This window comes from Vigna unguiculata, chromosome 3 (assembly GCF_004118075.2).
Source record: "Vigna unguiculata cultivar IT97K-499-35 chromosome 3, ASM411807v1, whole genome shotgun sequence".
Taxonomy (NCBI): domain Eukaryota; kingdom Viridiplantae; phylum Streptophyta; class Magnoliopsida; order Fabales; family Fabaceae; genus Vigna; species Vigna unguiculata.
In genome coordinates this window covers 54,580,480-54,604,570 of record NC_040281.1, presented here as the reverse complement: position 1 = coordinate 54,604,570, position 24,091 = coordinate 54,580,480, and the positions used below count along the sequence as shown (strand labels likewise).

The following is a 24,091-nucleotide window of genomic DNA, read 5'->3' as shown; positions in this document are numbered from 1 at the left end:
GAAAAATATTTTTACCAATAAAAACATAGTATAAACATTAATTGTAAATTTGGGTGAAATTTCAATATTTGTTCTAGTATTGTAATTAACAATTGAGATTTTAAGTATGCATTTTGGAGAAGTTTCTCTCAAAAATTTACATTTTTTGAGCAAGATTCTTCTTATACAAAGTAGGAGGACAACATGGGTTTGATTTGGCGGGTTGGTCCGAAAAAATAAAAAACACAAGACGGGTTGAGATTTTGAGTCTGCTGGTCTGCAAAGGTCTAATCTGAATGATTTGTAATCTGATAACTTTTTCTTTTAACTTTTGCATAAATATTTCAAATTCTTGTATGAGTGAACAAATAATAGTAAGTGTGTTATGTATTTTATAGTGTGCTAAAATTTTAAAAATACATATGTCAAAGTGTGAATATAATTTATCATTCAACTTCTAAACGATCTGAGACTATTAGATGTAGTATGAATATAAATCCCCTAGTCAAGGTCTAAAGGGAATGAGTGGATCATCCCAAAGGGAGGGCTTTAAGGATTTAAGGTTTCGTTATCCGTCTCAAGGATAAATGGTTATATTGTCGGTCACACGGTGAGCGCTAATTTTCCGATCCCAAATCCGATAATAAGAATCGCTGTCAATCACCATTTGAGGTATTGTTCGCTTTGGAACATCGACTTTGTCATGATTTTGTCCTTAAAAGATACCTCAGTGGATGAAAGGAGGAGATGGGCCTTAGCTTTTAAGCAATGTGAAACTATTGGGTACAGTAGTAACATAAGCTCTCGCTTTAGGCCTCACCTTTTAAGTGATATGAGACTATTGGGCACGGTAGGAACATAAGCCCCATCGAGGTCTAAGGGAAATGAACGAATCATCCCAGTAGAGAACTTAAAGGACTGATGGTTTCTATGAAGAATTTCGTTATTGGTCCCATGGTGAACATCATATGGTTTGTATGAAGAATTTTGTTATCAGCCCCACGGTGAACATCATTGTTCCCATCTCAAGACATCGTCAGAGTCAATAACCTCTCGTCCAAAGTATTATTCGCTTTGGAATGTTGGTTCTGTTACGATGTTCTTCTTAAAAAACATTTCGATGAAAAAAATATTTAAACTGACTTAAAATTTTTGACAATATGATATTATTAGGTATAGTTAGGGATGTCAACGGGGTGACGGGTAGGGTACGAGTAGTAACTCCCCGTACCCTACCTACTGAATAAATATTCGTCTCGTACCTATATCCATATCCGTCAGAAATATCCGTACCCATACCTGTATTTATATCCGTTACCCAATATCTATTTACAATATTTATTTCCTACCTATTACATGTTTTATTTGCCTATATATACGCGATATATGCGGATACAAATTTTATTAACATCTTAGCGGGAACGAAACCTCTTTTATTTACACCATCACCCATGTATACATTTTCTAACCACTTTTAATATTATTTTTTATTTGACAACTTTATCATCCAAGAGGAGGAGATATTATTTTTTTTAACTATCCCTATTCTCTCAAAATATTTGTGAATAACTTCTCTTCTAAACCTAATTGTCTACTTTTCTCACTTAGAATAGAATAACAGAAACATAATTTTTTAATTTTAAATCATTCTCTTAACATTATGTTTTTTAAAATTGTATTATTTACATTAACGAAATGCTGTTTCTCTTACGTAAGAGGGCAAGTATTTTGCTTATCATCTAAAAAAAGCTAAAAGATTAAATTTTTGACAGAGAAAGTAAAACTGACAGAAAGTTAAAAAACATATTTAATTGTTAAATATAAAATTATATGACAAAAAAAAAACTAAGATAAACTAGAGAAACATATTTAATTCTTAAATAAATCATCAACATGAATCGATCCCTCGTATAAGAACGGTAAGAGTTCCTCTCTCCATCCAAAGCGCCGAGGCATGTCACACTCACACTTCATGCCAATGGATTTTGCACACCCAAGACAAGTTTCCGGAAAACCCTAACTTATTTTTCGCCATCCAATATCAATAAATACGTCTGAAATTGGATTGGGTAATAACAATCTTCCAATTTAACGATTAAGTGGAGACAAATGGAGTCTGACGAAGATGATTTTGTTTTCTATGGAACACCGATAGAGCGTGAGGACGATGTAATCAGTCGCAAGAAGAAGGCCATTGCCGAGTCCTCCGGTCAACTTCGAACTCTTCCAGCTTGGAAGCAAGAGGTAAGCATTTACGCTCCTCATCGAAATTCTGTTACGTCGGCGTGAATTGATTTAGCGTTGGCACTGTTTCTGGAAATTGCGAATGCACATGGAAAAAGACTTGAGGGTTTTTGGTTTTATTTTTTACTGTGAAATTAGAAAGTGAAGTTGATTATGCGATTGTATAAACGGTCGGATTGAATGGGCTGAATTCTGCCTCTAGGTTCATGGAGGAGTTCAGTTTTGTTTCTGACAGCTACGTCCCTAGAGCTGTTCGATTAAAGACTATAATTAGTGAAAAAATAATTGACTAGAAGCTATTGGAATATGAATATTTCCTGTTAATTTTTATTGTATCTTTAGTGACGTTGTTTTGGTTGTATAGTGAGTGTATTCATACTCTGAATTTACATTTCAATATTTTGCATTTGAACCCTATTCAAGAAAGGCAGTTGATTGCTTCTGTAGCTGTTAAATGGTGTGGATATATTATAATTAAAGTCGGTACTTGGTTTTATTGCTTAAATTCATTAGCAATAACCCTTTTAAAAATGATAATAATTTGGCATTACTTAATTAATGCTGTCTGTATCTTAACCTCAGTACAATTTTTATTTCACCAACTCCAGGTTAGAGATGACGAAGGGCGGAGAAGATTCCATGGAGCATTTACAGGAGGCTATTCTGCTGGTTACTATAATACAGTGGGCTCAAAAGAAGGTATAAGTTCATTAGGAAATCATAATCATGGTGTCTCAGAATTGAATTTTAAAGCTGGCCGTGTGTTAACTTTATGAATGAATGTGCAGGGTGGGCACCCCAGTCATTTAAATCATCCAGGAAGAACAGAGCAGAAATCAAAGAGCAGAATATACTGAATTTTCTAGATGAAGACGAGAAATCTGTATGTTGAATGATAGATGCCGGTATAGGATTTTGTGTTATGTATAATTTTCAAGATATTTAAATTTATATATTTCAAAGTCTTCCTATTCACTTCTAAGGCAGTATGGATGTAGATATTGGAGGTGTGATATCAAGCAGATCCAGCCTTTTACTTTAGAACCTTTTCATGCCGGATATTTCTGTAATATTATTCAGTTGTCCTTAAACTTAAACTTAATATATATTATTCATTGATGATCAATTTTATTGGTGCCTTTTACATGGTTCTACATTTTTATGTCGTTTTTGATATCTTTTGATGTGAAGCTTTATTAATTTTAAATTAGCATAAATAGATCCATCCACATATCACCTTGAGATTTTGAATATTACAACCATCCACTTAAAAATAAAAAAAGTTAGAAGCAAATCCTTTGTAGAATACGCAAAGCTATTAAATTTGTTATGTTAAAATTCTAAAATTGAAGAAAGTGTGTTCTATTAAAATTTAAACAAGGAAGTTTCCTTAATTTTTAGTTGAAATGGAGCATAGTGGGTGATACTTTAAATATTTGAATTGCGAGGAGGGCTATGTATTTATCATTAGATATTATGATGTTTCTAGGACAGGGATATAATCATGTTTGCTTGTCCGGAATGAATCTGAACTAAAATCATGCTGTAGAAAATGATGATACTATCATTAACATAATTACAACATTTCTTTGATTTGGATGGAATCAAGTAGGTCGTTACTTAATTAGTGTCTGGGGTTTCAATCTTTTGGTTAGATTAAGATTTTTTTGTGTTCTAACATGCCCTTTCCATGCACAGGAATTGGAAGGTCGTTTTTTGGGGACTACTTCACAGTTTGATACATTTGGTTTTACAGCTGCTGAAATTGCTCGCAAACAAGCTGAGACGGAACAGAAACAGAGGTGCATTTTATTTCTCTAATTGTTATTATTGTCATTTGATGTACATATATCAATTAACTTCTATTTGTGATGTCTTTTTTTTTTTTAAGAGTGGATATTAAAATGCTTTTGCTTCTCTGTAGCTTTATTGTTTCCATTATTTTTTTATCAGCTTTAGTGTTTACATCTTAATATGAGGTTTTACAGGAAAACCATTACCAGTCCTCTATTTTTATGTTTTTTCGCCAGTTGATTCTCATGTATTACAAAAATTGTGAGAAATGGGAGACTATTCAGTATCTTTGATGCTTAACCCATAGTAGATTCGTTTTGGAGAACTCCTTTTATAAATGTTCAAGGGATTCGAGAACTTTGTTTTGTCATTCAACTTGTATGTGTGTTTAATCCCCCTTTTTTTTTAGTTAAAGATGATTCTCTCTTTCTATTATAATCACCTTATATATAGTGAACAACCATCACCAAACCTTTTTTCACTAGGTGGAGCCAGCTGCTTGGATCAAATGTCGCCATAATTTCACTTGTAAATCATGCTTATAGGCAAACTATTGACGTTTTAGTTTTGATTTCATTTTTGTTTTGTCACAAAGAGAGGGCTAACCTTGGTGCAACAGTAAGGTTGCTGCCACCTTCCAATCTGAATGTGACGGATTTACATCGTAGAAACAGCTTGTTTGCCTGCAGGGGTAAGGCTATGTGCATTTATCCTCCTCAGACCCCACTAGGTGGGAATGAGCCTCATGCACTGGAGGAGTAGAAAATAAGGCATGCTAGTTATCTGTGTATATGACTTTTGGCTTTTTTATTTGAATGGTTGTTAGGGTCACCTATAGTTTTTCTTGGTTCTGGAAATATTAAATAAAAGTTTTATTTTTAAATTCTTTTCCTTTTGTGGTGGTGATGAATACAACGTTTGAACTTCTGATCCATTGAAATGTGACTCACTGTGATCTTTTGAGTTAAAAGAATTTATAAGATTGAAATCAGAATTGATGTGTAATTGTGTCCTTCAAATAGTCTGATTTTCTTTAATGAAAATCCTCCCTATTTTTTTTTTCTTCAATGAAAATCCTCCGTATTTGCATGTCTATATTCACCATTTTTATAAATCTCAATGTGTTAGAGCATCTCCAGCACGGGAGTTCTTATTCCACTTTAAGCGGGACTCGTTATGCTACATCATCTTTGAGTAATTCATACCAAATATTTACATGTTTTGCTCCAATGGGTTGTTCTTATAAGCACTCACACTTATATATATATATATATATATATATATATATATATACATACATTTCACCTTTTTACAAGTTAAAACTAATGTAATTTTTCTCATCTTTCTTGTTAAGCACCATTCCTTGTAGAAGCAACGTTGCTAAAGTTTTAGAAACTCTTGTTGTGACGTAGATTAACTCTATTGCAGTTTCTTGTAAAACAACAATTACTTTTTGTTAAGCAACAGGTTAATAACTCTGCTCTGGAGTTGCTCTTACAAAATATGGATGTTTGTAATAAGCTACTATTCTACGCATTATGTAATCTTCAATATTGTTATCGGGAATTAGAGTTTTTCCTCCCGAAAGCAAAATGCAGCTTTACAGCTTTTTCTTGTTTTTCCATAATTTACCCCTTTTCTATTTTTTGTTTTTGTTTTTTATCTTTCTGATGACAACTCCATGCTTGTTGGTGTTTTTCTTTTTCATTGTAGACCATCCGTAATACCTGGACCTGCTCCTGATGAAATAGTTGTTCCGGCCAATGAGTCTATAGGTGTTCCACTTAACTTGAAAGTTGAATAGCATTTTCCTTAAAAATATTCTGTTTCTTACCTCCTTCACATGTTTTAGGGGTAAAACTGCTCTTAAAGATGGGGTGGAGTCGTGGCCGCACCATCAAGGATTCACATTCTGATGCATTGTATGGTATGATTTCCCATTACCAATTTTTAGCTATTTGCTCGCTTTCTATTTTATACCTTTTGATACTAGTTCATCCAATATAAGTTATATTGTATGAAAGGATTCTTAGGGCTGTATGGTTTGAGAAAACACTTTATTTTTTTTTATTTTCTGTTTTACTTTATTTCATTTTTTTCGAAGTTTGTATTGGAAACAATGAAAACAATTGTTTTTATCATTTTCATTTTTGTTTCCACCATTTTTGTATGAACTTCAGAAAACAGGAAACAAAAAGTGTAATCAAAATATTTTTTTCAAACTGAACAACCCCCCCTTAAATCAGGTGGCTGCTCTTCCTTTTTTTTTTCCTGGATAAAATCACAGGATTACATAGTTTTGTATCAACATGTTGCTAGAAATCAGATCAAGATTTGTTTTTGGTTCATCTACCTTGTTCGTTAATTGATTTGATATTATTTTAATGTATTTGATAATATGAGGTTCAGTAAATATTTGTGATTTAGATTGTTTTGTGTATGCTACAATTTCTTTCAGCACTATTAAAAAAGAGTAATATAGGATAAAGTTATTACCAGTTTATGTTATATTTATATTATAGTAATTGTTTTATGGTCTTCATCATCTTTTTCATATTTGGATGCTTGTCTTTCTTTTAGGCAATCTTTTTTAAAGGGCGAATTGATCTAATTAAAATAACATGCACTGATTGTTAATAGGATGGAATGCACTTGGCCATGGTTCTCTTTTCATTTATATTTTATTCTTTTACTGTACACCTTGCTGACTTACCATAACCTTTCCTTCTGCCTTTTAGTAGTTATTTCCCTTTTCACAATTGGGAATGGGCTTAGTATTACATAGTTTTGTAGTGTGGGCTTTTTGTCTGAGTTTCTAGAGTTACTTGCTGGATTATCACTTTAAGTGTTCCGCATTCATCTTTTTTCTTATCTTTCATCTTTTTCCTCTTAAATTACACCCTTAGTGTAATCCCTGGTTAGGCTTTGTCAATTTTTTTTTGCATAGATTATATGAGCTATCCATTCTGTTGTATTATTATTTCATATCCAGAATATATATTATTCTAATATAAAATAATATTTTTTTATATATTTGTGTCTGGTTGCTGTCTAGTTAACTAGGCTTCCATCCAATGATATCTCAGTTCATGTAATTGTATATTCTGAGCAGATGCCAGAAGACAGGCACGCAGAGCTTTCTTAGCATTTTCTTCTGATGATCCAAAAGTGAAGGTATCAGAGTCTGAGTCTGTCCAGGGTGATATTGAAAATTTTCCTGAGGAGCCTGTGAATGACGATGCTCAGATTTCTAAGAGCACACCGGTGAGAAGTTTGTTACTAATCATATACAAATGTTGTAGGTTTAACATATGATTATCTTCTAATATCTTGGTTGATTGTTTATTTCCTTTCCAATATGGTTCTTTGGGGATTGTGATGTGTGATGTGATTTTGACCCATCTGAAAAGAAGCGCCCCAAACAATTGCTTAGTCCTTAGAGTAAATTCTGATGAATTATTGAATGATTCCTTAGAGCAATGGTGAGGTATGTTTGTGTATAATAATTGTATGAGTTTCTTCATGTGTTAGTACAAACTTTCAATCCAATGGTGGATTTTGTGATGAATAGATATCTCATCCTCAACAAACATGTTTTAGCTATTGTGACTCAATTTCTTATTTGTCTTTTAGCTGCTTGTTAGTAGAGATTTATTGATAATATGCGTGCCTTATATACATCTTTTCTTCAGGTTTATGTACTCAACCCAAAGCAAGATCTTCATGGATTAGGTTTTGATCCTTACAAGCATGCTCCGGAGTTTAGAGGTAAGCATTTTCTTGATCTATGATGTGGGATCTAGAAATTTATATTTAATTGCTTTATCTTCTTTTTTGCAGAGAAAAAAAGATCACGCTTAGCCAACAAGGGGGGACTTGGGTTCTCGAGAGATAGTCTTTTTGGTTTGAAGTGTAAGATACTTAAATTCTGAGTATATGAAAAATATCTTTCTCTAAAATGATTTAACTCTCAGCATTCTTTCATCAGCAGGAAAGGCTGCCCCCGGTTTTGGCATTGGAGCTCTGGAGGAGCTTGATGCTGAGGATGAGGATGTCTATGCCACTGGTTAGTAGTTCTGCTCTTTCATGTTAGGAGTAAACATGGTTTAACTTGGGACCTTTTTGGTATGCGTGATAGGATGAAAAGGCCTGATACGTTAAAACCTAATGGTATACAGTCTATTAAAATTTTAATGCTTGGTATTTTGTGTCATTTATCTAGACTATTATGTTTGGTGATGCACGGTATACTGCTACGTAGGATAAAAAGTAATACTTTTCACATAAATATTTTAAGAAGTGTATTGTATGACAGGACCCAAGATAGGATATAAAAATAGTTACTGCAAAATATCTTGATGAAACAGTATTAGTGGAAGAAATTTCCTCTTCCGGGTATAGACAGCGGAAATAATCAGACTGAAATAGTGACGAATTGGAGCAGAGCTCTGATTTACCTTGTCTTTGGATTAATATTAGTATATTTTCAGCACTCACTCTTTGTACCATATTTTTTCTGTATCATATTAGTGCATTACAGGTGATGGTGATTAGTGAAATCAAAGTATCAAGGGCGAGAAATCTAATCATTGAATTGCTTTTGTATCGTTGATGCAAAATGACATCAATTCATGCATGCACTGCATGATTAAAGATATGACTGATTCATGACATCGTTCAGATTGTTGGCATGCCAAATCAAATACAATAAAGCCTAGTCTCAATCTGAAAACCCAAATAAGTTGTTCATTAATATATTGTATAAGGAGGGTTTAACGGATAAGATTATACAATATATTACTTTGCGCGGAACAACTACAAATAAAAGTTATACTGTATTAACTTATCGTACCTAGTTTTACTTTTAAGTGATGTTATATCTGTAGAATGCTAGAATTAGGGCATCCTTCCGAGGATTCACTTTCAGCTTTGCGTTAAATAATGATTGTTTTCCCCATGTAGAAGTGTATATGCTTTAATTTTTTTATAAGAGAACAATTTCTTTGAAGTAAGCTCGCGAGTGTAAACTTCTTCTGTAAGAATGAGAAAAATAGGCATAATGTTTGCTTCTTTTTCAAGGTTACGAATTTGAAGATGCTTATGTTCAAGAAGTAGAAGAACCTTCAACATTGAGATTAGAAAATCCGACAAAGAAAGAGCCGAAGGACCAGGGTGATCTGCCTGGTTTCAGAGTTGCATCCAATTCTGACTATAAAATGGAAAGGTTACAAAGCATTTTATTGCTAAACTATTAACCTGATATGTTTTTAATTTTTAAAATTCTATATTATAAACTTTAATGTTTGACATTTCTATTAACCCTGATTTGGGTTAATAGTAATTCTATGGCCCTGGGATATCATTACAATATTTTAACTGTTCTTGGTTATGAAGTCTATATATGCTTGTCTTTTTTATTACTTCGCCTATTTTGTATTTACAGGATTGCACATTAAACCATAATTGTATAAACTGATTTTCAGATTTGAGGCTCCTCTGATTCCTAAGGATTTTGTGCCCCACCACAAATTTTCTGGACCACTTGACCTTAACCGCAAGAGCTATGAAGTTACTCCACCGGACACTCCTCCTCCAGAGGATGGCAATTTAAAATTATTAATTGAAGGGGTTGCTAATCTGGTAGCTAAATGTGGAAAATTATATGAGGATTTATCTAGAGAAAAGAATCAATCAAATCCACTGTTTAGTTTTCTTTCTGGAGGAACTGGCCATGAATATTATGCTAGGAAATTGTGGGAGGCACAGCAGAAACACAATGATCAGACTAGTCAGCAGTTGGATGGAAAAATGACTCCTGGTTTGAATAAGCTAACAGCTGAGAGCCGAGGCCAGATCTTAGGGGAAAAACCTTTAGAAAAAAGCTCCCAAGGTCCATCCTCATTTGTTGCGTCGACAGATATTCAACTCCAATTTAATCTTACTGATACATTTACCAAGTCTACATCAGTTGTAAGTAGTTAATCTTTCTGCATTAAACTCTAAATTAGAAAATATCTCTGTATTGCTTCTAGTAGTGTGGCTGGCATACCAGATTGCGCCTTCAACTCAGATAATTCCTTTGACATGATTTTTAGACTGCTTTCTGTGGAATCGTAATGATAAGGCACAATGATACCCGTACCATTAGGCTTGGGGTTGAACTGATTTCTGTAAAATAAAAGAAGTTGCAATGAGATTTATCCTCCCACTTTCGTAGAGACCTCTGTTTCTTTCTCAGACTGTCAATAGCCAAATAGACTTGGGTCTTTACTTATGTTTGTTTCTTTATTTTTGAGCCAGAGTGAGTTGATGAATGTAGAAAAGCCTTTCAAAGATGATCCAGCAAAGCAAGAAAGATTTGAGCAGTTCCTTAAGGAGAAATATAAAGGGGGATTGCGCTCTGCAAGTTCTAGTTTAGCTAGTGATATGTCGGAGGCTGCTCGTGCTCAAGAAAGACTGAGTTTTGAGGCTGCAGCTGAGGCAATAGAAAAGGGACGACAGGGCAGGGGAAGCAAGCCTTTAACTCCATCTGCCATGGATTTCATCCCAGGTGGTGTCAAGCAGTTTACTTCTGGTGAATTAGAGGTATGACTAAAGTGATATTTCTTCTGTTTCTTTCCCTACAGCTCTGCCTGATTATGTTTGATGTATCCCGGTGCTAACAGCCAAAAACAAACCTGCAAGCTGATGATATTTTGAGGAAAAAAACGTACCCTAAGAGGGAAGAGTTTCAATGGCGCCCTTCACCTCTTCTGTGCAAACGCTTTGATTTGATTGATCCTTATATGGGGAAGGTACTTCAAGTAGTCTGTTACATTTTGAGGTTATTCTTGCATTGACTTTCTTGCTTGATTTGGAAAACATTTTTCACTTTCTGTCTTTGTCAAACAATGATATTCCTTGCCTTTTTCAGCCACCACCTGCTCCACGGATTAGAAGTAAAATGGATTCCTTGATTTTTACATCAGATTCAGTCAAAGGTATCAAAATGGACGACCCTGTTACATCAAAGAAAGAAATCTCACCTTTGCAACAATATACTACTGAAGACATAACCAAAAATATCACTGAAAATGAACCTGAAGGGGACGTGGAAGTTGAAAATATTGAAAGGCCAGTTGACTTGTATAAGGTAACACCCAATTTCTCATTCTTTCCGACCATCCTACTTAAAATTAATACTTCCTCATGAAATCATTTCATCCTTTACAAAGCATATTTTGTACATGTTTTTATATGCCCTTTTAGTCTGAGCATATTATCTTGGGGGTGACTTCTGTTGATACTTATTTAATTTGGTTTGAGTCTTGGAACTAAGCATGTGTCCTAGGAGTGGAAATCTAAATTAACGAATTCTCGTTTATCACCTGCATATATTATATGATGTTGCACATGCAACCTATAACAAATTCATGTATCGCAGGCTATTTTCTCCGATGATTCAGATGATGAAGGGGGAGATTCTGGTATTGGGAGAGTGGATAATCAAGAAAAGAAAGCTGAAGTAGCTAATACAGCTTTGAGCCGATTGATTGCAGGTGATTTTCTGGAATCATTGGGCAAGGAACTAGGTATTGAGGTTCCTCCTGATATGCCTTACCCCACACAGAAGTCCAAGAACATTGCACCTCAGAAAGAACTTGTTAATGAAGATACAAGAATTGAAACCCTCGACAGTCAAAATAATGAAGAGATATCTTTAAATCATGATTTGCGATATGGTCAGCATATTGCTCATGAGGGTGGTCTATCAAAAGGTGGCACTATTCATGGAAATAACCGTGAGAACAGTAATGTGAAAACCAAGGGAGCCAGTACCATGAGCTATAAACCCGGCAACCATGACTATAGCAGCAGTTCAGAAGAAGAAAAAGGCAGAAAGCGATCTAGTAGGGAAAAATATGATGAGCACAGGAAGCTTAAAACCCCTGTAACACACCGCCGAGATTATAGTAGCAGTTCTTCATTAGAAGAGGAAAAGAGCAGAAAACGTTCTAGACATCATCGACATAAGAGGCGTGATGCAGGAAGTGATTCATCCAGTGATGACGAAAGAAGAGATAGACACAGTTCAAGGTCAAAAGAAAAGAAAGGTTCCTCCCGAGAAAAAAGCAGAAGTGAAAAACACTCAAAACACCGCAAACACAGAAAGCATGAATCTCCAGATAGACACTCTCGTTATAGCAATGAGAAGGACAATTCACGTTCCAGAAGTGAGAAAAAGCGGAGGGAATGAGCGAGACTTGTTTCCTTTGTTTTTGAGAACTTTTTAGAACTATGTTGGTGGATAATTGCTGTGTTAGAAGATATTATTAGGTTTTGGGGGTGATGGTGTTGCGATGCACTCTATGGATTTCATTTGCTTCTCAAGTCTCTTGCATATTCTTCACTGGTTTGAAGTAATGCTGCTTATTTAATACCCCCACCTTATCCTTTATTGGATACGATGAACCGGAATTGGCACCTGATCATCTATATCAAATATTAGAGACTCTGTAATCGAAAAAAATAAATAAATTGGAAGTTGAGGAAGTGCTACAGTGATGCATTTTATAACATGGTTAAGCACAAAAAAGGGTTTTGTCTCTCAATCTCCAAATATATCCAAAATTGCAAGAGATCCATATGTAGGGATGTCAAGAAATAATGTTTACGTGGGTACTTACGGATAAAATCTGTAATAGGTAAGAAATGAATATCATAAACGGATATTCACGGATAACAGATATATGTATTTTATATATTCTGAATGTTAACAAGACGGATATGAGTATTATAGTATTTGTATCCGTAGATATTCGTATATGTTATGTTCTAATTTAAATTAAAAGAAAATTAAAAAAAAATATGATTAAAATATTAACGCATTAATTTTGAATGAGTTGTTTTCTATCAATTGGTTTTAATTTTTTTTAATTTTAATTTTTTGTAAATTGTTATTTAACACTATTTAAATGTATTATTTGCATTTTGTTTGAAATTTATAAATATTATGTATTGTATTTTTATTTGAATTTATAGTTAAAATATATTATTAAATATTAATTTTTTCTTTTATAAATACTTACAGCGGGTACATATAGATATTAAAAAAAAATACGTGAATATCGGTATAACGAATATTCGCAAATATTGATCTTTGTTAATGGATCGAAAATTAGCGCATCCAAATATTAGTCAGAAAATGTCATACGTTGGTGAATTTAACATCAACGCTGCTGTTGGTTTACTTTTTAACCTTTCAATCTCTTTTTATTTACAAATATAAAAAAATATTTTTTTAATGATTATTTTACCTCTAAAATATATTGTCAAGTGGTTCTTTAATGTTCAAAAAACATTTTTCATGTATTAATACATTATGTTCTTTAATTTCGTTTAAATTATGTACCCTTTACACGCATTCAATAAGAGCAAGTATAATTTGTACACTTATATTATAACTAATGTGAAATTCTAAAAAATATATTTTAGAAGTGATATTCGTTTAAAATTAATAAGACTCGATTATTCTAATATTAAAATTTTTTGATATAAATAAAATTGTTATAAAAGAGTTTTATTATTACTTTTTCAGAATTTTCTTACTTCTTTTTAGGAGTTCTTTCTCTCGGTCATTTGATTGAAGAACCAAAATAGTAAGAGTGACCCTCGCGGTGAGCTCTTCAATTTGGACCGATCAATTTCTCTGTTCGTGTAAGTTGGGTTTCAATTCTCTTTTTGATCTATTTATGTTTTCTGTTGCATATGAGCTTTCTTCTGCTTGCATGTGTTTTTCAGTATAAGTCTCTGTTGATCAGTGATCATAATGATATGTCACAATCGTTCTTGTCATGTTTCTAGGTGTAGATAAAACATTTTGTGGAGTTAATGGCATTCGTAGAGTTGTTTAAGCAAGATAATAGGTAAGTGAAGCTAATTTCATTATTTTTAAGTTACAAGCATGTCAAAATTATAGATTGTATGGTTTTACTGTGATTGATTGTTTGATCTAAGCTGTAGAATGATTTGTGATATGTGAAAGCTATGAAATGTAAGTGTTTAAATTCTATTTGTATAAAAATGTTGATGTTTAGTATTACAATTGTAGCCTATTGGTATTGATGTTGTAATAAATTTGTAGGTGATATGAGCCTGGCACATGTAAAAGTTATTGGGTTGTTTGGACTAACTTGAGTATGCAAATTTATGCATGAATTAGATTCTGCAGAATTATGCATACTCGCTGGAAGAATTTTAAGTCAGGGAATCACTGACTTGAGACTCATTGGACAACCAATTACTCACTGGACGAATTAGTTAAGAGATATTTCTCCTGAAATCCCAGTGATATACTCGTTAGGTGAGCAATTTGGTCGTTGGTCAAAAGTGCCTTTTGCTTAGCGAGAAGATTTGTTCGCTGAGCGAGTAGATCAGAACATGAACAAATGTTGCCTGATTCATTTTGGAAGCGTTGTATGTTTTCAATATATTAAAATTAATGTTATTTGAATGACATATATATAAGCATGGAATGTAATATGATTTCTAGAATTTCAAGGAAGGATTCCATATGTAGGTAGTTAGTATATGCATTGGCATAAAGATTTAATATGGTGGTATCATTTTTCTAATAACTACTCACACTCAAGTAGGTTATGTCATGAAGAAATGAAAAAGGTCCTAGTCACTGGATTTGATCAAGTCCTAGGCGCGAAGGGGATTTACCTTGTGAGTGGTGGGGTGATAATCTCTTGAGACCAGACTCTACAGAGTTAGGGAACCACTGTTTGTGTGATTATAGATCAGAGATAGGTTTATCATATTATTTGACATGATTATATATACATATATATATATATATATATATATATATATATATATATATATATATATATATATATATATATATCTTTTGCTCATTAGTTTACCTTTCTTCTATGTTTTTGTCTTGTTGTTTGTCTTTAATTTGTCTTGCAGTTTCAGAGACACCTCTGCAGGATGAAGAACTATTTTTTAGGTTGATGAAAGGTTTCAGTGGGAACTGTTATAAGTGGTTAGTCTCTCTATAGAGCTGGAATTACTTTTTAGTTAGTTTGTATAAATGTTATATTTTATAGTTCTACCTTTTGAAAAATTGTATTCATCTACTTTATACATTGTTTTATCTGTTTTGAACACTAAGATAAAACATAACATTCTATTTTATTAGTTTTTAAGCTCCTAAAATTAAGATGTTACAACTACAACTAAGATTTTTTTTGAGTTTTTTTAATTATAATTAAAAATTCATCTTTTATTTTTAATTAAATAAATATAGTTTTTTTTAAATGTTAAAATTGTTTTGATTTAATGTTTATTTGACCTTAAGAGAGTATTTAGATGTACTGAGAATAGCCATGGATTTTTTAACTTATATAATAAAAAGCCTTTTGAAATCTACTACTTATTACTAAAACATCTCTTCGGCAGCAACCTGGTACGAAACCTCAAAAAAGGAAAAAATAGAAGAAAAAAAAACAAATTTACATTAATAGTACAAGACCTTTTAATATATCACCAGTAACTTTAGCCTACTTCACTATTTCCAAGGCTTACAAAAATCCAATTTAGTTTCTCATAAACCCTAGGCGAATAGCAAATTACACTGTCAATTAAAAATTATACACCATTCATTCTTACTTTGGAGCCATGCTAAGATTTCATTTATGAAAATCAGAATTACATCCTTTAACTTCTACAAATTATTGAAAGTATGTGGAGATCATGAAACTAAATTGGGCTTCTTATTCAAGAAATAATTGTAGTTTTCGAAAGGTTTTTGCTTTTTACACTTCCACAATTATTAACTGAACCCTCACACTAGCAGTAACAAGACTAAAATATTCTTTACTACTATTTCATATTATCTCTGTTGTTATTGCTTACATGATTTCTGCTGCTGTAGATGAAGAAGAAGAGAGAAAGAACGCTTCAGAGGAAGAAAAGGAGAGGAAACGCGAAAGAAAAACATTCTAAAAAGCTTTTCCAAAAATTATTTCATTTCAGAGTGTTCTATAAAATTTATTCTGAAAGACATTATATATGTTTTAAAAAAATTGTTCTGAAAAAATTCTATTTTGGAAAATTTTATTCCAGAATGTATTTCCTGTATTCCGAATATTCTGTTTATAAAATTTCTTCCAAAAAGCTTATTTTAGATACTCCAAAAAGTTTGTTCCAAAAAAATTTCAACATATATAATCTAAAAATTACTTTTACAAAGAGTAGATAATTATTTTGAATATTTGGAGGGGTGCGCAAAAGAATTGTGGGGTGCATAAAATAAAAGCCTTTTCAAAAGCATTATAATTTTATGCACCACGAACATGCATCAATGACGCCGCACAGGGTATTTCTTCTTGCACCCTAATATTTCTTCTGCATTTCCAAAGAAGATTCATGTTCTTCCGTTTATGCCCTTAAAATATTAAATAAAAAAAATTAATTAGGTAATATTCGGGTGCAAGAAGAAAACCCCCGCCGCACACAACATTGGGAATATTATTAGTTCTCTTCATAAATTTTTATAAACATTTAAAAAAATATTAAAATAAAAGTTATTTTTTATAAGATAAAAATAACTTATTTATCTATAAGTTAATATAAAGATTTTTTTTTCATATAAGCTTATTTAGCTTAAAAAAATCATTTATTATTTTATTTTTTGAAATATTTTATTTGCAAACCGTTCAATAACTGCGGCTTTGACGTGAAGGGTAAAACGATAATCAAATGTTTTAGTCCTTTGAATCTAATTTCAAAATAAAATTGAAATCATTAACGCGCTCTATAAAGTGTGTAATCTTCAAACACATGTCAATCATTTTGTTAATTTCAACTGCCAAATTATGCTTTTTCTTTTTAAAGTAAAGATGCTCTAATACTATTATTTAACTAATACATTTTTAATAAGTATGTTGACATTTTCAATAACTATCTTAACAAGTATACATATCATGATTTCTCGTTAGTTGAAAATAGAAAATAAACTTCTTTAAGATAAGTATTACTAAGAATAATTGGTTTTAAATAATAGGAATAAATTTAATGTTAAATAGTTATTACATTTTTAACAATTTCTTGTTTTTTATAATCGCCTCCGTCTAAATTCCGATTATCGTAACTCATTTTGAATTATTTTTATATACTCACTTTTGGTTTCTTTTTGTGGTATATTTCTTTATAAAAATATAATTGCTACTGTTTTGTTTTAGCTATTTGCTGACACTTTATCATTAATTTATTTTATATTAATTTCATGCTTTTGAAAATCGATGACGTAGAATCAGTGAAACGAAATAAAGAAAATTCCTTTGATATTAATTTTATGCTTTTGAAAGTCGAACACATAAAAGGAAGTCTATGAAAGGAAACAAAGATGAGAAATTTCCTAAACTTCACAAAGTTTCAAAGTTAGCATTAAGTTTTTTCTAGAAAACAATATTAAAATTTGAGGGTTAGTAATTAATTTTCGGCCTTTGGGAGTTGAAATATGTATTGGTATAGTGAGAATTGAAATTCGGTGTTGAGCATGGAACTAATATTTTTTAAATTAAGTATATTAGTTTATATTTTATCATTTTCAAAAATTTAGAAAACATTGATTAACCAGTACTTTAACCTTCATATTATATTTTATATAATTAAAATTCATCATAAGAAAATATATTTAAAATATAAAGTATTGTTTTGGCTTAATTAAGTTTAAAATTCTTTGTAAATTTGAGTATTTTCAGTTAAATTTCTATTAAAAAACAATTTGTTTATATTTTTTAATTAAATATCAACAGTTTATTTTTTCGTGAATTTAATATCACTTTAAATCATAACTCTTGACATTTGAAAACAAATAATAGATATGGAACGGTACAAGACAATAGTGATATTATTTAATTAAGGAAATAAATTAAACTACGTATACTAAATTAAAAGAATATATAAAAAAAAAAATTGAATGACAAAAACTGTAATAAATTGAGAGACTTGAAATTTAATTAAGTTAATTAATTGAAGTATCTTAATGAAAAAATATCTATAATAGGTATTAATGTGTGTAAATAATATAAATATGTTGAAATGGAATAACTTGATTGAACAATTGTGTGAATTACTATAATTTTTTTGAATATTCATGTTAAAATACTTATAAATAAATAAAATAATAAAATGTCTTCCATAGTCAACCTAAATTGGTGGACAACAGGTTTTCTAGATAGAGGAAGAAATTACTCTTTAAAAATTTGAAGTCTTCTTTTTTAACTTACCGATAAAAATAGTTGAATCAAGTAAATTAAAATACATAAATAATTTAAAAAAATTGTAAAAATATTAAGAGGAATTTTTTGTTGTTTTACTTACAGAAATAATTTTACCATGAAAAACATTAGAAGAGTCCAGCATCTATATAAACAAAGAAAAAATAAATAAAAACATATATGCAAATAGTTATGTTATATTTATGTTCGAAACTCATAAATACTTAATAACCTCTACTTTCCTCGAAATATTTCAAATTATACCATATTATCATAAAACATTTAGCATCCCGTATTAAATAGGTACACACTTTAAAGTTTAACTATATTTATAATCTTTAAAAGAAACATATCTTTCCACAATATAAAGTTAACATAGTTTTATGCATAACATATTTTGTCATTAATCATTCTTTTTCTATAAAATGAATGCTATATAATTAAAAACTATATTGTAAGTAATAACTTTCTTTCAACTTCCTTAATACTTTCCTTTTTGAAAATCGACCAAACAAAACAAGTTATTGTCACATTAACTTATGCAAATAATATTTATTTAAGAAACAATATATATATATATATATATATATATATATATATATATATGAAAATCCGTGTTGAATTTCTACAAATAAAAAAACAATATAAAATAAGAAGAATGTGAAGGATCTACTCCCCACTCAAAGAATAAATCACTGATTTTATTGATGGAGGAAGAACCTTCTCTTTGAAAATTCATAGTCTCTTCTTATTTATTCTTTATTTTTAACTTTCATTTCCATGGATTATAATTCAAGTATTTTTAAACTTTTGGTATCTATTATACTTTTTAATTTTAATATTTTTTAATTTAATTTTAAATAATTTTTATTTTACTTTTATCCTCTCTTAAACTAGATTTCTGTTTAGGGTAATATTTACAGCAACCATATATAATATGATATTGAATTTTCATTATAAGTTAGTGGTCTTCTTTTATTTAAGGTATAAAATTTCATGCTGACTATTTCCTCTCCATTCATAATGATGGATCCTTCCGTTGATTTTGGAGCCTCCATTGAGTCGAAAAATACATAACAATATGAATCATTATTACACCACTTTGGTCAAATCAAAGAACAGGTCAAACACTTTGCATAATTGTGTCTTTTTTAAAAAAATAAAAACATGGATAACTTTGTTTTTAAATCTACGATGTACCGATACTTTAACTTGAGTCAATATTTGTATTTAACATGTATTATGTCCAATACTTTAAGATATTTTACTGATATTTATCAATGAAGTATCTAATTTATAAAGTCATAGTACACTACAATAAAATTTTTAAATAATAATCAGTTTTAGTGACAAAAAATAATTAGTCACTATATAATGACTAAATTGACAACTAAAATAGTTCCAAAAATATATAATTGACCTCTAAATTGATAATTAAAATAGTTTCAGTTATGAATTGGTTTTTAAACTGATCACTAACATTAGTTATTAGGTTTTGACAATCAAAATAATTAGTCTCTAGTTAGGAAATTTGGATTCACATATTTATTATGTTTGTAATAATTATTGCACATTTTTTAATACTTATATATCACGTATTTATTATGTATCATATTCTATTATTTTAAAAATAAACATATTGACATATCAAATACATATCGTATATGATATACATATCATATTTGTGCATCATAGTTTCAAACAGAATAAAATTATTTTATCAAAATAGATAAATTAAAAATATTAAAAATTCAATCTTTATTTTTAATTTTGATTTCTAGATAGGTTTGATTTTTATGGTTTCTCATCTGTATAAATTAGGCAAGTCCTCACCAGATATGGGAATTAAAAACAAAGTGGGACAGTATTAGGTAATATTTTATTATTTTAACTATTTAATATTTAAAAGTTTAATTTAATTTTATAAAATTAATTTACAAGATAAAATTTATATTTATTTATATTTTATAAATTCACAAACTTTTAATTTAATTCTATAAAGTCAGTTTATAATATAAAATTTATGCTTATTTAAATATTATAAATTTTATAAATTCGTGTGATATGTGGATCTCCAGTACAAAACACTTGTCTTTTATATTCTTCTGTATAATAAACTTCTCGAAAACTTCATTCATTGTGACTTACGAGATCTTTAAATGCGCCAAAGCAGCAGGACATTGCATGTGTTTAGAAATAAATAGTAACATCTAAAAATAAGTATGCAACACATAAAAAATAGTTAATTATAATTGTTATATACTTTATCTTTTCTATATATGTAAGAACAGAACATGTGACTAATTTATTTGAATGAACCAATTAATACATAATTAATAAAAATACAACTCCTGGAAAATTCAGACAAAATTAGATCAACCTACTTTAGTTGTTAATTGAAGCTGTTTTAACCAATTGAAGCTGTTTTAAAATAATTAAAAAGTAGTTAAAGAAATTGATTTTACAGTTTTAATTTCTGATTAACTGAAATAGAATAAATGAAGGAAAGGAATATGCTTAGAATTAAATTTTGCATGTTGTGTGTGATGTTGGTTGAAAAAGGGTATCTGCAAAACTACTGCAATCTTCACTCATTTCAATTTATTTATATTCATTGCAATGCAATTAATAATGTTAGGAATTAATCATGTGACCTTTTTGTGCTTTGTGTCATTCACCATTCAAGTGTGACACTATTCAATTCAATTCAAGTTGCTCAATTAAATTTGTCTGTTACCACTGCACAAACTTCTGCAACCAACTCTGACATGTATAATGAATTATGATTTTTAATATTAAATTTTAAACAATAATATTATATTAAAATAAATTTTTAATTTTTAATATATTTAAAATATATAAATTTGAGTCTGGTATCATAAAAATTCAATATGTAGTTTGATTATAATTTTTTTATTTTATTTAATATTATTTATATACTTAACTTTGTTTTCAACATAGCAGCCAGTGAAATCAGGAATTTTTAGACGGCTACAACTATATTCTAAGAAAGCCGGTGATCTAAAATCCCTTAAAAATATGATTTTTTATAACAAGTTTTATTTTAAACTAAATTAAATAATTAGTTTTAACCACACCTTTGTCTTCTTTCTTGACAGTGACAAGTTTAGTTTTAAACATAAAAATCATAATTTTATCATAATTAATTTAAATAAGTAGACGGCTTTAAATACATAAAATTTCAACCATGTTACTTACTTTGAAGGCTTGTTATTGTTAACGATCATATTTTTGTCAGAGATACTTAATTTGGGAATCTTTCTTAGATTTTAGTTAATAAATGTTTTACTCACACGTGATTTAAGTACGGCACATTGATACACTAACACAAGTAATAAATAACTAATTTTTAAACATGTTAACAAAAAATGTAAGAAGATTTTTATAATCAATTATTTAGACCAGTTTCGTAATTTTCTTACAAAATATTTTAAAAATATTATTAATTATATTTTCGTTCTCTATATTTTATTTTCACATGTCAACCATTAACGGAAATAGCCCAATTTGTCACAGTGAAAAAAAAAGCACATAAATACCATGCGATTTGTGATCATGGTTTCAGAATCATATAATAAGATAATAAATAAAAGTTATAAGATGATTAAAGAATGAGAATAGGTATTAAATTATATACTGAAATTATTTTGACATTGTCAAACAATTAATGCAGACTGAAGTCATAGGTGACATCAACTTAATGTATTTGATATCATATCTCTTTCCATTCATCGGTCAAATGGTTTACTTTTACGTTTGTTTTCATCAACCAATCTTATAAAATGTGATTTATATATTTTAAATTCATCGTATACTCCCTCGTTCTATTGTTTTTCATTTTTAATTTTCCAGTCTAAAATCATGTTGCATGATCTATTGAGTGTAGACATTTCTTGTTGTTGGTGTAATATATACGAAGTGAATACATTTTAAATTTTAAATCTGAAATTCTAAATTTTAAAATAAATTTGTGATTAAATTCTATTAAAAGATTAATGTTAAAATTTAATATAGGAATAAATATAAATATATATACGTTTCTATCTTAATACTCGTGTCGTTTTTATGTAATTATTATTTAATGTTCTTATAGAAGATTTATATTATTATAATTTTTTTCTTCACATTTCACATTTAAAAACACAATATGTGTTTCTCTTTTCACATTAAATATTTAATAATATTATACATTTTTATCGTCAAAAATATTTAATTAATATTTAAAATGATAAAAAAAAACTAGTACTATGATAAAGATGAAAATGAAATAAAAATTGACACATAATAAAGATAAAAATGATTATTAAATTCTAAGATAAAATAGTTAACTTACATCTCTTCCACCAATTTTTGTTTCTATATCTATATCTAGCATTGTAATTAATAATTTTTTTTTTATTTTAGGAAAAATCTCTAGCAGTTGTTTATTTTCTCAACTATGTTTCTTATATTTGTATTTGTCATCAATATTGAACTTAATTTCATAATAGCAATTTTTAATCACTTGTTTATATTTTATGAAATTTATTTAGATTACATATTCATCAATTGGAATATTTATTTTGTTGATGCAATTTCAATAATTTATCTTTGTATTTTGAATTCAAAAATACAAAGGTTGGTATTAGAAAGTGACATAAAAGTTTATTGATGGAGTAAGTACGAAGGTCTGAATAAAAAATACATCAACTTTCTCGGTTTCTAATTGCACATGTAGTTTTAGTGCTACACTTAGTGTTATGGATTGTAAGAGTTAAAACACATGATTGAATTTAGGTTAATCATTATTCTTAATGCCGAACACAAAATATCGTTGTCAGTTAAGATCCTACAAGACTATCTAAATCTCAATTTTATTGAATGTATAATGTTTGTCAATTTAATCTTTATAAATTTAATTTATTATTATAGAGTATTTATATGAAACAAAAATTGTTTTTGATGTAAAAAATATATATTTTTTTATAACCCATAATCTTATTTGAAACTCAAGGTTAAATTTATTGTGATGTGAACTTACTTAAACAAAAACATGTTCTTATAAGCTTAAATCTTAAATCAAATAATGTAATAATGATGTCTTAACATTGATATTATATTTGTTTTTCATCTTTATTAATATATTTAATAATTACACATCATAAAAAAATATTTCCTGTTATAATAGATCCACACTTTAGAAGAAAGTTATTTTTTATTTTTTTTGGAAAATTTCACTTTGTTTCAAAATATATCAAAGGTGACACCACACTTAATTAATACAAAAAGAAAAATAGTTGATAAGCTTATTAATTTAATGTATGTATGATTTAAAAGGTTACAATCCAAATTATATACAACTAGGTAAAATGTGTAATATGACAGGAGATAATCTAGAAACTATGAGTATTTCGTATCCTATGAATATATATTTTTATATTTTATTGTTACTATAGTTATAGTATGTGTTTTTTAATTGTTACAAATTTCGATGATTGAATTTATATTTATTTTTTGGATTCATCAAAGCTAAATGAAAATTTTTATTATATTAAGTAAGAAACATAAACTTATTTAAAAGATAAATTAAAAGGGAAAAATAGTACTCATAATTAAATCTTGGTTTTCTTTAAATAAAAGTTTTTTTCTTTGATAAAATAAAAGAAAACACATCACTAACTTGTTTTTCTCCCTTATCCTTATCCAAGTACAGTAAAAGTGAAACCTTACTAACTACATTTTTGGGTGCTTGTTACGATACCATGAATCCACGTATATTGAAAATTAATACACATAGC

At 29.4% G+C, this 24,091-nt stretch overlaps 1 protein-coding gene across 2 annotated transcripts; it reads left to right on the top strand.

The window, feature by feature from the left end:
- Positions 1 to 1,887: 1,887 nt before the first annotated feature.
- On the top strand, positions 1,888 to 12,547 carry LOC114177715 (G patch domain-containing protein TGH). 2 transcript variants are annotated; one of them, XM_028063191.1, is made up of 16 exons: positions 1,888 to 2,223; positions 2,832 to 2,922; positions 3,012 to 3,106; positions 3,922 to 4,025; positions 5,731 to 5,792; positions 5,870 to 5,944; positions 7,130 to 7,281; positions 7,710 to 7,785; positions 7,858 to 7,929; positions 8,006 to 8,083; positions 9,097 to 9,241; positions 9,501 to 9,987; positions 10,318 to 10,602; positions 10,683 to 10,811; positions 10,931 to 11,149; positions 11,441 to 12,547. In XM_028063191.1, the coding sequence occupies exons 1-16, from the start codon at positions 2,089 to 2,091 to the stop codon at positions 12,251 to 12,253; spliced, it is 3,018 nt and encodes a 1,005-aa protein (XP_027918992.1). In that variant the 5' UTR covers positions 1,888 to 2,088; the 3' UTR covers positions 12,254 to 12,547. The 2 variants fall into 2 exon arrangements, with proteins under 2 accessions (XP_027918992.1, XP_027918993.1); XM_028063192.1 differs by lacking the exons at positions 1,888 to 2,223; positions 2,832 to 2,922 and having other exon boundaries at positions 3,070 to 3,128.
- Positions 12,548 to 24,091: the final 11,544 nt, after the last annotated feature.